The sequence below is a fragment of the Vicugna pacos genome, chromosome 1, assembly GCF_048564905.1.
Source record: "Vicugna pacos chromosome 1, VicPac4, whole genome shotgun sequence".
Lineage (NCBI taxonomy): Eukaryota > Metazoa > Chordata > Mammalia > Artiodactyla > Camelidae > Vicugna > Vicugna pacos.
Genome location: NC_132987.1, coordinates 17,928,840 through 17,942,405, shown reverse-complemented (window position 1 = coordinate 17,942,405; position 13,566 = coordinate 17,928,840). Strand labels below are relative to the sequence as shown.

At 35.5% G+C, this 13,566-nt stretch overlaps 1 protein-coding gene across 7 annotated transcripts in view; it reads left to right on the top strand.

Moving 5' to 3' along the window:
* Positions 1-13,566, top strand: part of CEP70 (centrosomal protein 70) — a 60,663-nt gene that overhangs the window by 31,253 nt on the left and 15,844 nt on the right. For 6 of the 7 annotated variants that reach the window (XM_072957552.1, XM_015249352.3, XM_031678259.2 and 3 more), the window contains 4 exons: positions 269-325; positions 6,467-6,548; positions 6,654-6,742; positions 7,816-7,890. In XM_072957552.1, coding sequence (XP_072813653.1) covers positions 269-325; positions 6,467-6,548; positions 6,654-6,742; positions 7,816-7,890 — 303 coding nt within the window. The remainder of the gene's footprint in view (positions 1-268; positions 326-6,466; positions 6,549-6,653; positions 6,743-7,815; positions 7,891-13,566) is intronic. The other variant, XM_031678252.2, reaches the window with a different exon arrangement.

The following is a 13,566-nucleotide window of genomic DNA, read 5'->3' as shown; positions in this document are numbered from 1 at the left end:
GATTGCCAGAGAGAGAACTGTTGGGAAAAGGAGAATATGCATTTAATATGTTGATGTTTAATGTTTCTGGTTATTTTAAAATCTATACATTAAAGTTAATATAAAATATATGGCTTAGTATGCTTGCTTCTGGCAAAAATCACTTAAATTTTTTTATGATTTGCTAGTTAACCTGTATGTTAATCACTGTCATTTAAAATTGTATAGAAAGAATAGTAAATGTTCCAATACCACAGTTTGAAAATAATTCAACTTACCTGTTTTCTAGGTTGCTTTGTCTAATTGATTACTATGAATCTAAAATTAGAAAATTTCAAAAACAAAGGTATGACTAGTCCTGTATTACCATTTATAAAGTTATTATCTAGTCATGAATTACACTAAAAGTTTTTATAGCCTTTTGAAACTTGACCTGGTATATGTATAACCTATCTGATATATAACTACAAATTTCTTGTTTTCTAAAGCTCTTCAAGACTATATTTTACTACTTATGTTAAAGTATATTGTTGTGTTTATATTAAAATATATATATTTACTAACCACGAAAGTATTAGTTACAGAAGAAATAGTATTAACTTTTAATTTTGTTGAAGTATTACTATTTATTCTATTGATGTCATCTAGCCACTGGATAGTTACTGAGTATACCCACAAGGTGTGTAGGATTGAATTAGCTGCCTACCAAAGTACAGCCTAATTAGTATGCAGATTTATATGAGAAAAGATAAAATGTCATAGTGAAAAATCAAGTATATAGCGTTAAACACACTTGTCACCTCTCATTAAAGAAATAAGGGTAAAGTTTAAAATAATGGTCTTTGACTAACCTAAAATAGCTGAAAGATACCTAAGACCAAATAATTTAAAGTGCTTTAATATAAGGTCATTAAACCAGTAACTGTTCTTTTTCATTATTTATAAATGGAATAGTTCTTTTTAACAAATATTTATTTGTGCACCTACTTTCTGCCATGTTCTATTTTAGACACTGAACAGATAAAATAGATACACTAGAATAAAGCAGGTAAATCCTCTGCTTTCGTCAAGCGTGCATTATCTAGTATTCTTGCCCTAAGAGTGATGAGTCTCCAGAAACTCAGTAGGACCAGTGGTAGAGCTATACTGGTTGCTGATTCCTTCTAGCACCTTGGGGACTCTTAAAAAAGACAGCAGGATAGAGGGAAAGAGGGAAGACAAGAACAGCTAATGATAGAGCAACTCCTTGCTTCATTCTATTCAGAAAGCAATGTTATATCAGATAACTTCAGGGACCTTCTGATTCCCAAATGAAACTGTGTTTTTGATGGTAGGCATGGTGTTAGGTTATACAGAGACAGGACAAATTTTTGGACATGGTTCTTACCTTCTAGGAGTTTGCAGTCTAGTAAGGGAGAGTATATATAAACCCATTAATAATTAAGAAAGATAATATGAGACTTAAAAAATACAATACATAGTGTCACAATAAAGTAATTACTAAAAACTGTACAGACAGTAAGTAATGCAGGAAATTATAACAGGAACAAATTCATTTTGGATGGAGTAACCAGAGGACTCTTTACAAAGCAGATGGGGATTGTGCTTGAGCTTGAAGAATAAGCACAATTTGGGAAAGTAGACAAGGTAAAGGCATTTTAGACATTTTGGATGCTATGAGCAAAAGAGCATAGATAAAAAAAGAAGAGTTTTTTATGGCACTGTAATTAAGCAGCTGGGCTGGACTTCTGGGGATTTGTTGGTATATTAATAGAGGTAGTAACCTGTGGAGAGCAGTCATTCATATGCTGGACCCAGAGTAAGCTGTAAATGAACAAGGAGACATCATTTGCCTTGGAAAGAAGGAAAGCTCTTTTTCCTTTGATACAGGTGGGTGATGGGCTTGTAGGTATGTGTATTAGTCAGGGTTCTCAAGAGAAACAGAGCCATTAGAATGTACATTTATATATAGAGAGAGATTTATTTTAAAATATTTGGTTCATGCAATTATGAGGCTGGCAAGCCTGAAATCTGTGAGGCCAGCCTGCAGGCCAGAGACCCAGGGAAGAGTTGATGTTGTAGTGTTGATGTTGAAGGCAACGTGGAGGCAGAATACCTCCTTTCTTGGAAGTCTCAGTTTTTACTCTTAAGGCCTTTAACTAATTGCACCCACATTATGAAGGGTAGTCTGCTTTACTCAAAGTCTGTTGATTTAAATGTTAGTCACATCAAAAACAAAATAGCTCACAGCAATATCTAGACTGGTGTTTGATCAGGTAGTTGGGTACCACAGCCTAACCAAGTTGACACTAAAATGAACAATCTCAGTATGTAAGAGTAAGGAGAGGGAAAATGAAGAATTTTGTGGCTTGAGAGGTTGCAAACTGTTATGCTCACAGGATCAAGAAAATGATGAAAATGAGTGAAGCAGGTCAGACTGGCAAATTGGGGAGCTGTGTACCATCTGTCTTAAGGGAGCAGTTACTACTCACTCTAGCCGGTTGATGCCATGCAGGAGTGTGAATCCACTGTGTCTAGATCTGCTTTTTTGAGAAGCTAGAAGGTTAGATTTAAATAAGAAATCAGATTTTTAATATTTGCAATTAAAACTCAATGCTCTAAAAATATTATATGATCCAAACTGAATATTATTTGCAACCTTTGGTCTATGTCTTTAGTAAATTCTAACCTAGATTTAGGAGTTGGTTAACTTTTTCTTGAAAAGGGCCAAACAGTATGTATTTTAGGCATTTTAGTCTATGTGGTCTCTCACAACTACTCAACTCTGCTGTTGTAGCACGAAATCCGCCATGCACAATAAGTAAATGAATTGGCATGCCATAGCATTAATTATAAAAAACCTGCTGGATGTAGCCCACAGGCAGCAGTTTGCTGACCACTGGTCTAGATGATGAAGAGAGAAAGTTTGGGATTTTTAGTAAGAGTAGAGAAGATTTAGCATAGCCATCATTGAAATCTTTTGTGTAGAATATGGTGTGAGACGTTGCCTCTGAAGTTGTACAGACTGGGATTCTGACTAAATAGGATTGAGGCTCTTGTGGGTGGTGGCAGTGAATTTGGTTGTCATGAATTTGTAATAAAAATCTGGGGTTGAGAATAAGAAGTCTCGGGGGAAGGAGTTACTTTTTTGCTTAACAATCCTGTCATCACTGGTCTAACTGAAGTGAAATAGTTTGGCCTGTACAAACTATGCTCAGGTCAGATACTTAGACTGAATGTCTCTTTAATAAGAGAGAAAGAGATAGGGAAAAAAGGAACTGCATTATAAATAATGTTCTCGAAGATGAGATTAGAAGTCACTTTTACTTTGCAGCAATGAAGAATCTGTCCTAAAAAGAGGTTTTTTCATGTTTCATTAAACGGAGTTTATCAGTTGCTTTTCTAAAGATAAATACTAATTTGTAGCAACTTCAAGGTGGATTTTGAGATCTACAAATAGGGAATTAGTGTCACCTGAAGAAGCAGGAGTACTGTAACTGACAAGTATTATAAAACTGAAAAAAAGATGAAAGAATTGAAAGATGAAAAAGGTGAAAGAGAGGAAAAATGAGGGAAGACAGGCTATGATTTGGAGAACTAAGTCGGATAAACAGGAAGCACAAGAGAGGGACGTATTCACCTGTAGAGCCAGGGAAGCGAGACCAAAGGAAGAAGATGAATGGGATGTTGGCCCCCTGCAGAGGTAGGAGCCCTCTGCTTAACACCCATTTTTTAAGAACAGCACTGTCCAAAGTTTTTCTTATCATGAAACATGGAAAGTGATGTGTGTACACCACACTGCGCTAACTGGCTCAAGAGCTCTGACCAGTTGTCCTGGGGGCTAAGAGATGAATATCTTGGCGCATTCATAATCCCCTTGCACAGCACACCTGTGCCACACCATCTGGGGCTCTGCTTGAGGGCACAGGCTTGAGAAGGTTTCTAGAGGGACTTGTGAAGGGCAGTTTCTAAATGCTCTGGACCAGTATTTCTTTCTCCCTCCATACATGAGACTACGCAGGGAAAGCAAAGGAAGCAACAATCAAGGCAGCAGAAATATGGATACAAATGTTAGCCAGTTAAAAGTCTCAGAAAACAGGAAACATGCTACAATCTTTGAAAGAGAGGAAAAGTAAATTTTAAAATGACAGGCTCTCAGTTACATTACTTTACCTACTTTTCTTTACTCAGTGTTAATATAGATTACATGGAATATATTGCTAGCTACTTCTATTAATATTTCCCTGGCTTTGTAGATGGAATGAAAGAGCCAAGGAAAATAACAGGAATAAATCCTGCAAGGCTCAGGTTAAGTTTCTTCTGAGATGTCAGTCATTTGGAAAGTTACCCCAGGGAAAATAGTTCTGTAATGAATTAGTGAAGTCCTCTTGTCTAATTCCATCCTTCTCTTTAAATAGAAAATTTTTAAATGGTTTTGAGAAATGGAAGCAAGTGGCTTTGAGGTTTGCCTCTGATCAGACATGATTTGGATTTGGAAAGAAAATAAAACACAGAGTTTCTCTACTTTTGCTCTTTCTCTCTGTCCCTAAAGAGCATGATCTTAAACACTGGGTTCCTCCTGAGGCTTCTGGAGACCATTGGAGAAAGAGTGGGGAAGACTTTGGCTGTGGGGATCCCATGTCCAAATGAGAGTTTGTGGCTGCTTAGAATTGTTTTTACTTCAAGAAAACCACAAAATCTGTCAATGCTAAATCAAAGGCTATAGGAAAAGAAAGTGAGGGTTCTTAACTGAAACTCATTTCCCTTTAGGTCTGCATTTAAAATTGGTCTCCTCTACTATATTCATCTATTAGGTTCCCCTGAGAACAAATGTGGCCAGAATGGCAGGTACTTTAGAGTATATACAGAGAATGATATGAGTGCATAGGCTTTGGAGCCAGAGATTTCCTTTTGAATCCCACCACGAGCTACTTACTATTTGAGTGACTTTGAGCAAGTTAAATAGCTCCTCCAAGTGTTAACTTCCTCACCTGTTAAATGTGAAATAGTCTATATAAAAACACCTATCTTAGTACTTGTTATATAGAAGCTACTCAGTCATCCTTATTATCTTTCCTGAAATGATCGTTTGTTCAAAGCTAGCATGTGTTTTAGAAGGTTTGAGGGGTATGTTAGTACCACTCTCTCAAATAGACATATAATGCAAGCCACATATATAATTTTGTAATTTCATGTAACCAAGTTGAAAAGTAAAAAGAAACCAATGAAAATTTATTTTATTTAATATCCAAAATATTATCATTTCAACATATAATCAATAACATCATTAGTTAGATATTTCACATTCTCTGTTTTCATTCTGTCACTGAAATATAGTATATATTTTAACTTACAGCACACCTCAATTCAGACACAAATTTTCACCAGAAACAATTTGATCTGTATTTAGATTTCATGAAATTTACAGTTGAAAATAGATTTACAAACCTAAATTGTTCTGAACATACCTAGAAGTTTTCTAGCAACTGAATCAGTTACAAAAAATACTTTTCCTTTAAATATTTACATCCACTTTTATAAAACTGGCTCATCTTTTTAAGAATAATTGATTTGACTTTGAATGAAAGACATACCTGCTTAAAAACTATATCCAACTTAACTAAATTCACTGACTCTAATTCAGAAGGGTATTGTGAAGTTGAAAAGCCAACACTAAATCTATCAATAGCAACAATAAATTCTTCAAAATTTTCTTGTAGTTTTTACAACCAATTTACATGTACTGTCAATTAAAACTAAAATCTTCTACATATTGGCTTAGATAAGGAAAATGTGTAAAATCAACATTGATTTGTATTGTAAAAGTTTCCATTTCAGTACAAGTTGTCATACCTATTAGCAAGTCACAAATATAGTATTCCTTTCTCTGGAGCTTCAGATTTAGCCTACTCATATGTGGTGTGATACTGGTATTGGTGAGAAAACGTAAATCACATTACCATTTTTTGTTTTTGGTCATTGAGCTTTTTTTTTTTTTTTTTTTTTTTGCTTTTCATTTGTTTATTCATTCAAGTGTTTTTTCACCTCCTCTCATGCCCTGTATTCTTCTGGACAGTAAGATACAATGGTGAACAAGACAGGCAAAGTTCTGGTCTGCATGGATCTCACATTCCAATTAAGGCATTAGTGAACAAATACATGTTACTGGGTAGTAAGTAGTATGTTCTAATACCATTTTCTGTAAGAATAAGTAGGAAATTTGACTTATGTTTTAGTTCATATTTATGTTATCAAACCCTTACTGTGTTGATTTATTAATTTTTTTTGGTGAGGGGAGGTATTTAAGTTTATTCATTGATTTATTCTTAGAGGAGGTACTGGGGGATTGAACCCAGGAACTCATGTATGCTAAAAACATGCATTCTACCACTTGAGCTATACTCTCCCCCTGATCTGATTTTTGTTAGCTAGATTTTTTTCTTTGAAGATAAATTTTTCATAAGAAGTATACTGTATCTTTTCATAGGCAATATAAAGAAGATGAAAGTCAGTCAGAAGACGACTTCAGAAGTCTGAGTGCTTCACCTACTTATAAAGGCCTTCTAATGGTACAGGACTGTATGACTGACAAATGCTTTTTTGTAAAATAAAATAATAATCTAAATAATAATCTCCTAGGAAAGTTAACTATTTTTCTATGAAATGTGTTGCAGTCATTACAGAATCAACTTAAGGAATCAAAATCTAAGATAGATGTACTTTTAAGTGAAAAGCTGAATCTCCAAAAAGATTTGGAAAGCAGGTGAGAGAAACTTAAGTCATTTTTATTTAACTTTTATTTTAGTACATACTGATATTTTGAATGTTTAATAAGTCATTCTAGCCCCTTTCCTCTAAAACTAATGCTGGGAAACTCATACTCTTAAATTCATTTTAGTCAATAGTCTCTCATATGATGAAAAATGTATGTCTACATTGGTAGACAAGGGAAGTGAGAACATAAGAAGATGAAACTGGGTGGGAACTCAGAATAGAATCAGTCTTATACCATCAGATTTCCCATTTCCAAATTACTATAGAATGTCTTACTATTTCATCATATGTCTGTCTTGTGGAAGGAGAGGAAAATTAAAAAGTTTAAATGGCATACAACAGAAAGATTTATTTATATACAGCATTCCTAGCACAAAAGGGTTAACACTCTACCTGTTGACAGAGGGTAGTAAGGAATGCACATTGTTGAGACTTTTTCTCATTCAATGAATATTTGTTGAATACCTATGGTAAGTTAGACACTGTCCTAAGCTCTGGGACCAAAACAAATACCTTGTTCTCATAAAGCTTATACTTTAATGGAGAGGGACTGATACTTACAGTATAAACCATTTATGTGAGTTTAAAGGCTGCCACATAATAATGTAAATTTATGGTTCTATAAATATGAGGTAAAATTTATAAAACACATACGGGAATAATGCACAGTAAATCCAGGACAGTGGTTACCTGCCGTATGGGAACGGGAGCAGTGACATTAATAAGGGACAAACATGGAGTTTTAAGTTTATGTATAATGTTTTAGTTAAAAAGTTTAAAACAAATTGCTGTTCAACTTTGATAAGCTTGAGGGGTGGATATTCTTACCTGTACATTTGAGATAATTCACTATAAGACAAGTAATAGATTAGTAACAATAAAAAAGGTAGAAAATTTTGAACAGGGAATATCCAGTGGCCAATAAATACCTCATTAGCAGTCGTGAAATATTTTAAGAACTTTTAAGCATATTTGTGACAAATAATAGGGCATACTCTATTGTTATATATCTTTATAGTTTTATTCAGTAAATTGAACATGTTCAATATTTGTTTTCTACAGGCCTACACAGCATGAATTAAGACTTTATAAACAACAGGTGAAGAAGCTGGAGAAAGCCCTTAAGAGAAACATCAAGTAATTATATTTTACCAAAGTGGCAAATTTATTAGGATTTTGTATCTTATTATTTATTTTTATTACCTGTCAGCCTAGTGGCAATGGCTTGAAATTACCAGGCTGATGGGGAGGAAATGACATTAAAAAGGGGTATTTCTGGTTTCACAGTTTAAAAAGTTTCTACTGTGTTGGATTTGACTATGTATTAATCTTAAATAAGAACAAGGAAATGGTGATTGCCTGATATAATAGAGGGCAAAGGTTTTAACTAGAAAATTGTCTTTGGAAGTCATGGAGGAATTGGAAGAGACTTATTGAAGTTAGAGGTGACAAACCCCCAATTTTTGTTGGTGTTAGTCATGACCTTAATAATGTGTAGCCTCATCACACTTTAAAACTTAAAGTACCAGTATGAATGCAGTGAGCCATTCATATCCACTACTTGTATCTCTTATATTTGAAAAGCATGTACTCAGAGGAGTTTCAAAAAGTTTGTCCTCAAATAGTGATAGTATTTTCTGAAGATTATCTATGTGTATACTCTTTGATTTGAGGGACTGGGACTTGATGAAGTAGGGTGGTGAGCATTGGAATGAAATATTTTTTAAATGACATGAGTTAATATATGCATTAGATTATTAAATCAGTTGTATTAGTGTATGTTGATTCAATCTTCAGTGACAGCTGTGTTTCCTCCTTCCTATGGCAACACATGCCACAATGAAGGGCAAGTATTCTGGACATCCAGGAATTATATATTGAGTTGAATTAAGATAGGAGGGAAGGAAAACTGAAAAAGAAAAGAGAAGTGGAAGTTTTGGAAAGATTGCACTCATTCATTCAATTAGTATTTTTTTTTCCTTCCTACTTGCTTGACCTTTTGACTGCCTGTAGTATCTTCTCCAGTCTGCTTGGCATTCTGGATATTGGAATTAACAGTGGTAAACCAATAGAGAAGGTCCCCGCTGTCATGGAGGTTACGTGAAGAGGGAAGGACGATGAAAAAATAAATAGGACAAGTTTGATATAGTGTAAGTACTAAAGGTAAAATAGTGTGAGCGTTCCTATTGTGTGAATTTGGACAAGAGGTGGTGGTTACGTGGACTTGGTCAAAGGTGGTGGAGGTGGTGAGAAGTGTTTGGAGTATTGGAGGTAAAACTCAGGACTTGGTGATGGATTGGGAATATATAGGCAGCTGAGGGGGCAGAAATCCAGACTCCTAACTTTTGGGAGTGGGAAGTATAGCGCAGTGGTAGACCATGTGCTTGGCATGCACGAGGTCCTGGGTTCAATCCCCAGTGCCTCCATTAAGGGGGAAAAAAAGAAGACTAAGTTTTACCTGAATAACTGGGTAGTTGTTAGTGCATTAACTAGATAGGAAAATTGGTCAGGAAGCAACTGGGAAAAGGAAGGATGTAAAGGAGATTAAAAAGTCAGAGAAGAAGGTGTAGGGGAGGAAAACTTCTCCTCAGCCTTCTTAGGGGCCCTGGCTGGGCCTGAAAATTGAACTGACAAAGACAGATGAACATGAGACAAGTGTATAGATTTATTTAATGGAAGTTTTGTGTTATGTGAGAGGAGACGAAGGCTCAAAGAAACAGTTAAGCGTGAGCGTTTTTATACTAGGTTTCATGCAGAGTGGAAAGTTGTGGGAAAATGTGATAGTACAAAAGGGTATAAACCAAGGGTAGTAAACTGGGGGAAACTCAGATTTCTCTTGACATCCCTCTGTCTTCAGAGATAAAGATGCTCCTTTCCTCCAGGTACAGGCAGGGCACCTGTCACATGAGGGTTTTATGTCTGCTTCAGGGGAAACGGGGGAGGCTGAGTCCTTCCTGAACCTGCCCTTTCTCAGATTCCTGCAGCGTAAAATATTTCTTATGTCAAAGTGGCATGTTCTGGAGAGGCATATTCTGATCCCCTTCAAAGGAACCTTAGTGATTTCAGTATATTAGTGAAGATACACATACACACACACACACACACACACATACATATACATATTAATGCACGTGCTTATATAATAGAGATATCCAGTCATCCTTCATTATTCACAGATTCCATATTTGTGATTTTGTGAATTTGCTGACCTGCTAAAATTTATTTTTAATCCTCAAATCAATAGTTGTGGCACTTTGGCAGTCATTCATGCATATGTCCAACACATACATTTCCAGCTGTTGCACAAGGTGATGCTCTGCCTCTCGTTTTGACTTTCATAATGTAAATAGTCATTTTTTTGTTGTCATATGCCACTTTTTTTTTTCATTTTTTGCTTCTTGTTGGTGATTTTTCCAAGATGGTCCCCAGGCCTAATGTCAAAGGTGCTATCTAGTGTTCTAGACACAAGAAAGCTGTGATGTACCTTACAGAGAATGTCCTAGATAAACTTCATTCAGGCATGAGTTCTAGTGCTGTTAGCCATGAGTTTAATGTTAATGAAACAATATTAAATAAGGTGTCTTTAAACATTAGCACACATAAAACAAAATTATATACTGATCAGCTGAGGAAAATGTGGCCAGAGGCCTGCAGGAAACTGACCTTATATCTCCCCTAGGCGTGTGGTTCAGCATTTGCAAATTCAGTGTGTATGGTGACTTTATAGAACGTAACTGCAACAAATAATGAGAATTCACCGTATATATATTTTTTGTTGTTCATTTGGGCTCTGGTTTTTAGAGTGACTTTTCTTTAAAATTGTGATTCAGGACCAATCCCTGCTATATTCTTCTGCTGAATTTTTAAGAAATGATTTGGGTTTTCAGAAATTTAAATTTGGAATTTAAAAAAATCTATTTGTTAATTTGTTTTTAAATTTGAAACTTTTGTAGTATCTAGATGTGAAACAGAGAATTAGGAATATTAGATACCTTGCCCACATTGCACAGGTGGGACATGGAAGAATTTGGAAAGAAATTAGATCCATACTCTAGCATTTGGAATCTCAAGGTCATGCTCTTAATCGCCAGTTTAGTAATTAGAATCAGACAGAACAACCCAATGAAAAAATTTTTTTCAATGTAAATTTCAGTGTAAATTTTTTTTCAACCCAATGAAAAAACATTCCAAATTTTTATTTTCTGCAGGGGCAGAGATGGAATATTTTCTCAAAGAACTCCTGATGTTAGTGAAATAATTAAAAATAAAAATCTTCTGTTAATCCAATGAATCCTTTCCACATATGTAGAAAAAAATGAAGTTTTATAAACAGTTCTATGTAACAGTTGGAATAAATAACCATCTGGACTATGATGTGCATTAGAGGCAGTCTAAAGGGATTGCAAAGGCAGAAAGAATATAGCCAGGCAAATATAGTCCCTTACATACATGTGAACTTTCTTTATCCAAAGGGGGGAAAAACTCATATATTTATGACAAGCAGTATCTTAGAGCCAGGAGCCTAGGCTAAGCTCCAATAGGGGAAAGGAGACAAGGCATCGTCTTGTCCACATTTCAAAGAAGTGGTTCCAAGGTTCCCAAGAAGACATTCCTAGGATATAAAATTAGCAGGAGGCTTATGTAAATCATAACAAGATTTACATATTCTTAGACATAGAAACGATTTACAACTGTAAGTTTTCCAAAGGAAATGCTACAAGAAAAGGAAGGGAAAGTCTCTTTCCCTTTACATCCAGAGAAAATTAAATTTTTTTCTTTAGATTTGTAGTTACCTTTCACCTAACCAACCTTCAATATCAAATGAGGCTATTAATTTAACATGGAAGAAATTTGGACTCTTCTTGTTTGAGTTAATGTTACAAACAGGTTAGTTATAAAATTTTGTTGTCAGGAAGTGATCAGATAGGTTTGCTATTGCAAGATAACCAAGGGTACTAAACTAAATTCCATGTAATTTTTCAGTGGTATGATATTTATATTTTGCCAGAAGAAAATAAAATCAGAATCCCATCACCCTGGTTTTGAACTGACAGGAGTTGAGGTGGTCAGTTAGGACAATGAGCCAAACTGAAATGAACAATCAAGGCTTTATTCACTTACTTCAGTCATATAAACAAGAGACCAGAAAGGAAAGGGCTGGCTCCTCAGTGTTCCATTTTCTTAATGGAATGACACCAGGCAAGGGTCAGTCAGTGACATGCTGCACAGATGGAAGGAAACATCTCGTGCCTTGGAGCCCTGAACAAAAGACTCCTGCTATTTCACGGGCCTAGGAGAAGGGCTAGAAGTGGAAAATACTGAGTCAGTGTGGAAAAAAAGTGTTTCAGTTAAAGCTTCCCACAGCCCACAAAGAGAACTCCAGAACTGGAATCATCACAGGATCATGGAAAGGCTTCAAAACAGTTAAAAGCTCTAAAGTGTCTGCACATAGAAACTTATGGAGATGACTGTAGGAAAGAGGAGACAACACAGTGTTTTAAGTTGAAAGTGCAGTTTTCTGGACTTCCCAGACTCCACAAAGAAACAGCTGTTGCTGCTGGCTACATGGAATGAGTATTTGCTTAAGTTTGTAAAGAATTTCTTAGCCACCTTTGGGGATTTTTTTATGGCCTTTGAGCTTTGCTCACTACTCTGGAGACTACAAAACAACCCTCATGTATTTCTGAGTACAGTTACTCTGCTCAAACATAGGTTTCTAAGTCACCAATTAAGTCATATACAATTGGAAAATAAGGGAATGATTAACATAGAAGTTGCATTGTTTACATGTGATTTTTTCCTGGGTACAAGGACTTAGAATGGCATTATAGATTAGACTTGAGGAAGGGGGAAATCTTTGCTTATTCAAAGGCAACTGCCCTTTCATCTCTGTTTTAAGAAAATTTAAAATGAGAAACTGCATCCTGGGCTCCCTCCCTGACCCTCAGCATTAGATAGACTCTAGGCTGAAGCCAAGTTGCACTTCCTCCCTCACCTGTTTTAACCTTAGCTTCTCTGGCCAGGAGCTCCACTTGCATCTTCATAGTCTCAGCATCCTCAAGCTAACATTTCTGCTTTGTTGTCTGTGTGACCTCTGAACATACTTGAGCTATCTTAACTTGCCTCCTAAGGCACCAATTATTGTTTTTGTTAGTTGTCTAGTTACAGACCTTCACCGGTTTTAAATAGTCTGGTTTCTAACACTGCTTTTCTCCTGAGCCCTGTTATTTTCACATGTGGTTTTACAAAATATAACGGTTTTCAGGAGTATAATGCTATGGCAGATATTTATGTGAGATTAGGTGAACCAAAGGTCAATTTCCCATGACTCCCTGGCTTTAATCCTTGTCTTCTGTAAATTTAGAAAAACAATGGGGTTAAATAAATTACTGCGTGAGAAGTGCTTAGTTAGAAGAGTTTCTACTTAGAAATACTCAAGAAATACTAATTACCATTATCACCATGTTCCCAATGTTAGTTATCGTCATTATTAAATTAAGATATCTCTTTATTTATCTAGATAATTAGATCACAGTTTATTTCCCAGTGACTGTAGTTAGTACATGCAATTATATATTTAGCTTACTGTACTGGCAGTTAAAATGTTATATGTCCATAGTATAATATTTACTAATCGGATTTAAAAACAGTTCATTGATAAGTTTAACATTTTCACCAGATTAAAAGGTTAAGTAACATTTAAATTTGGATGTATCCATTTACTTGTAGTCCCGCTAGAGAGTATATTGGCTTTTCTATGTCACTTTGTGTTCTAGACAATATCCTCCTAGCACTGCCTTTAGGCACAACTGT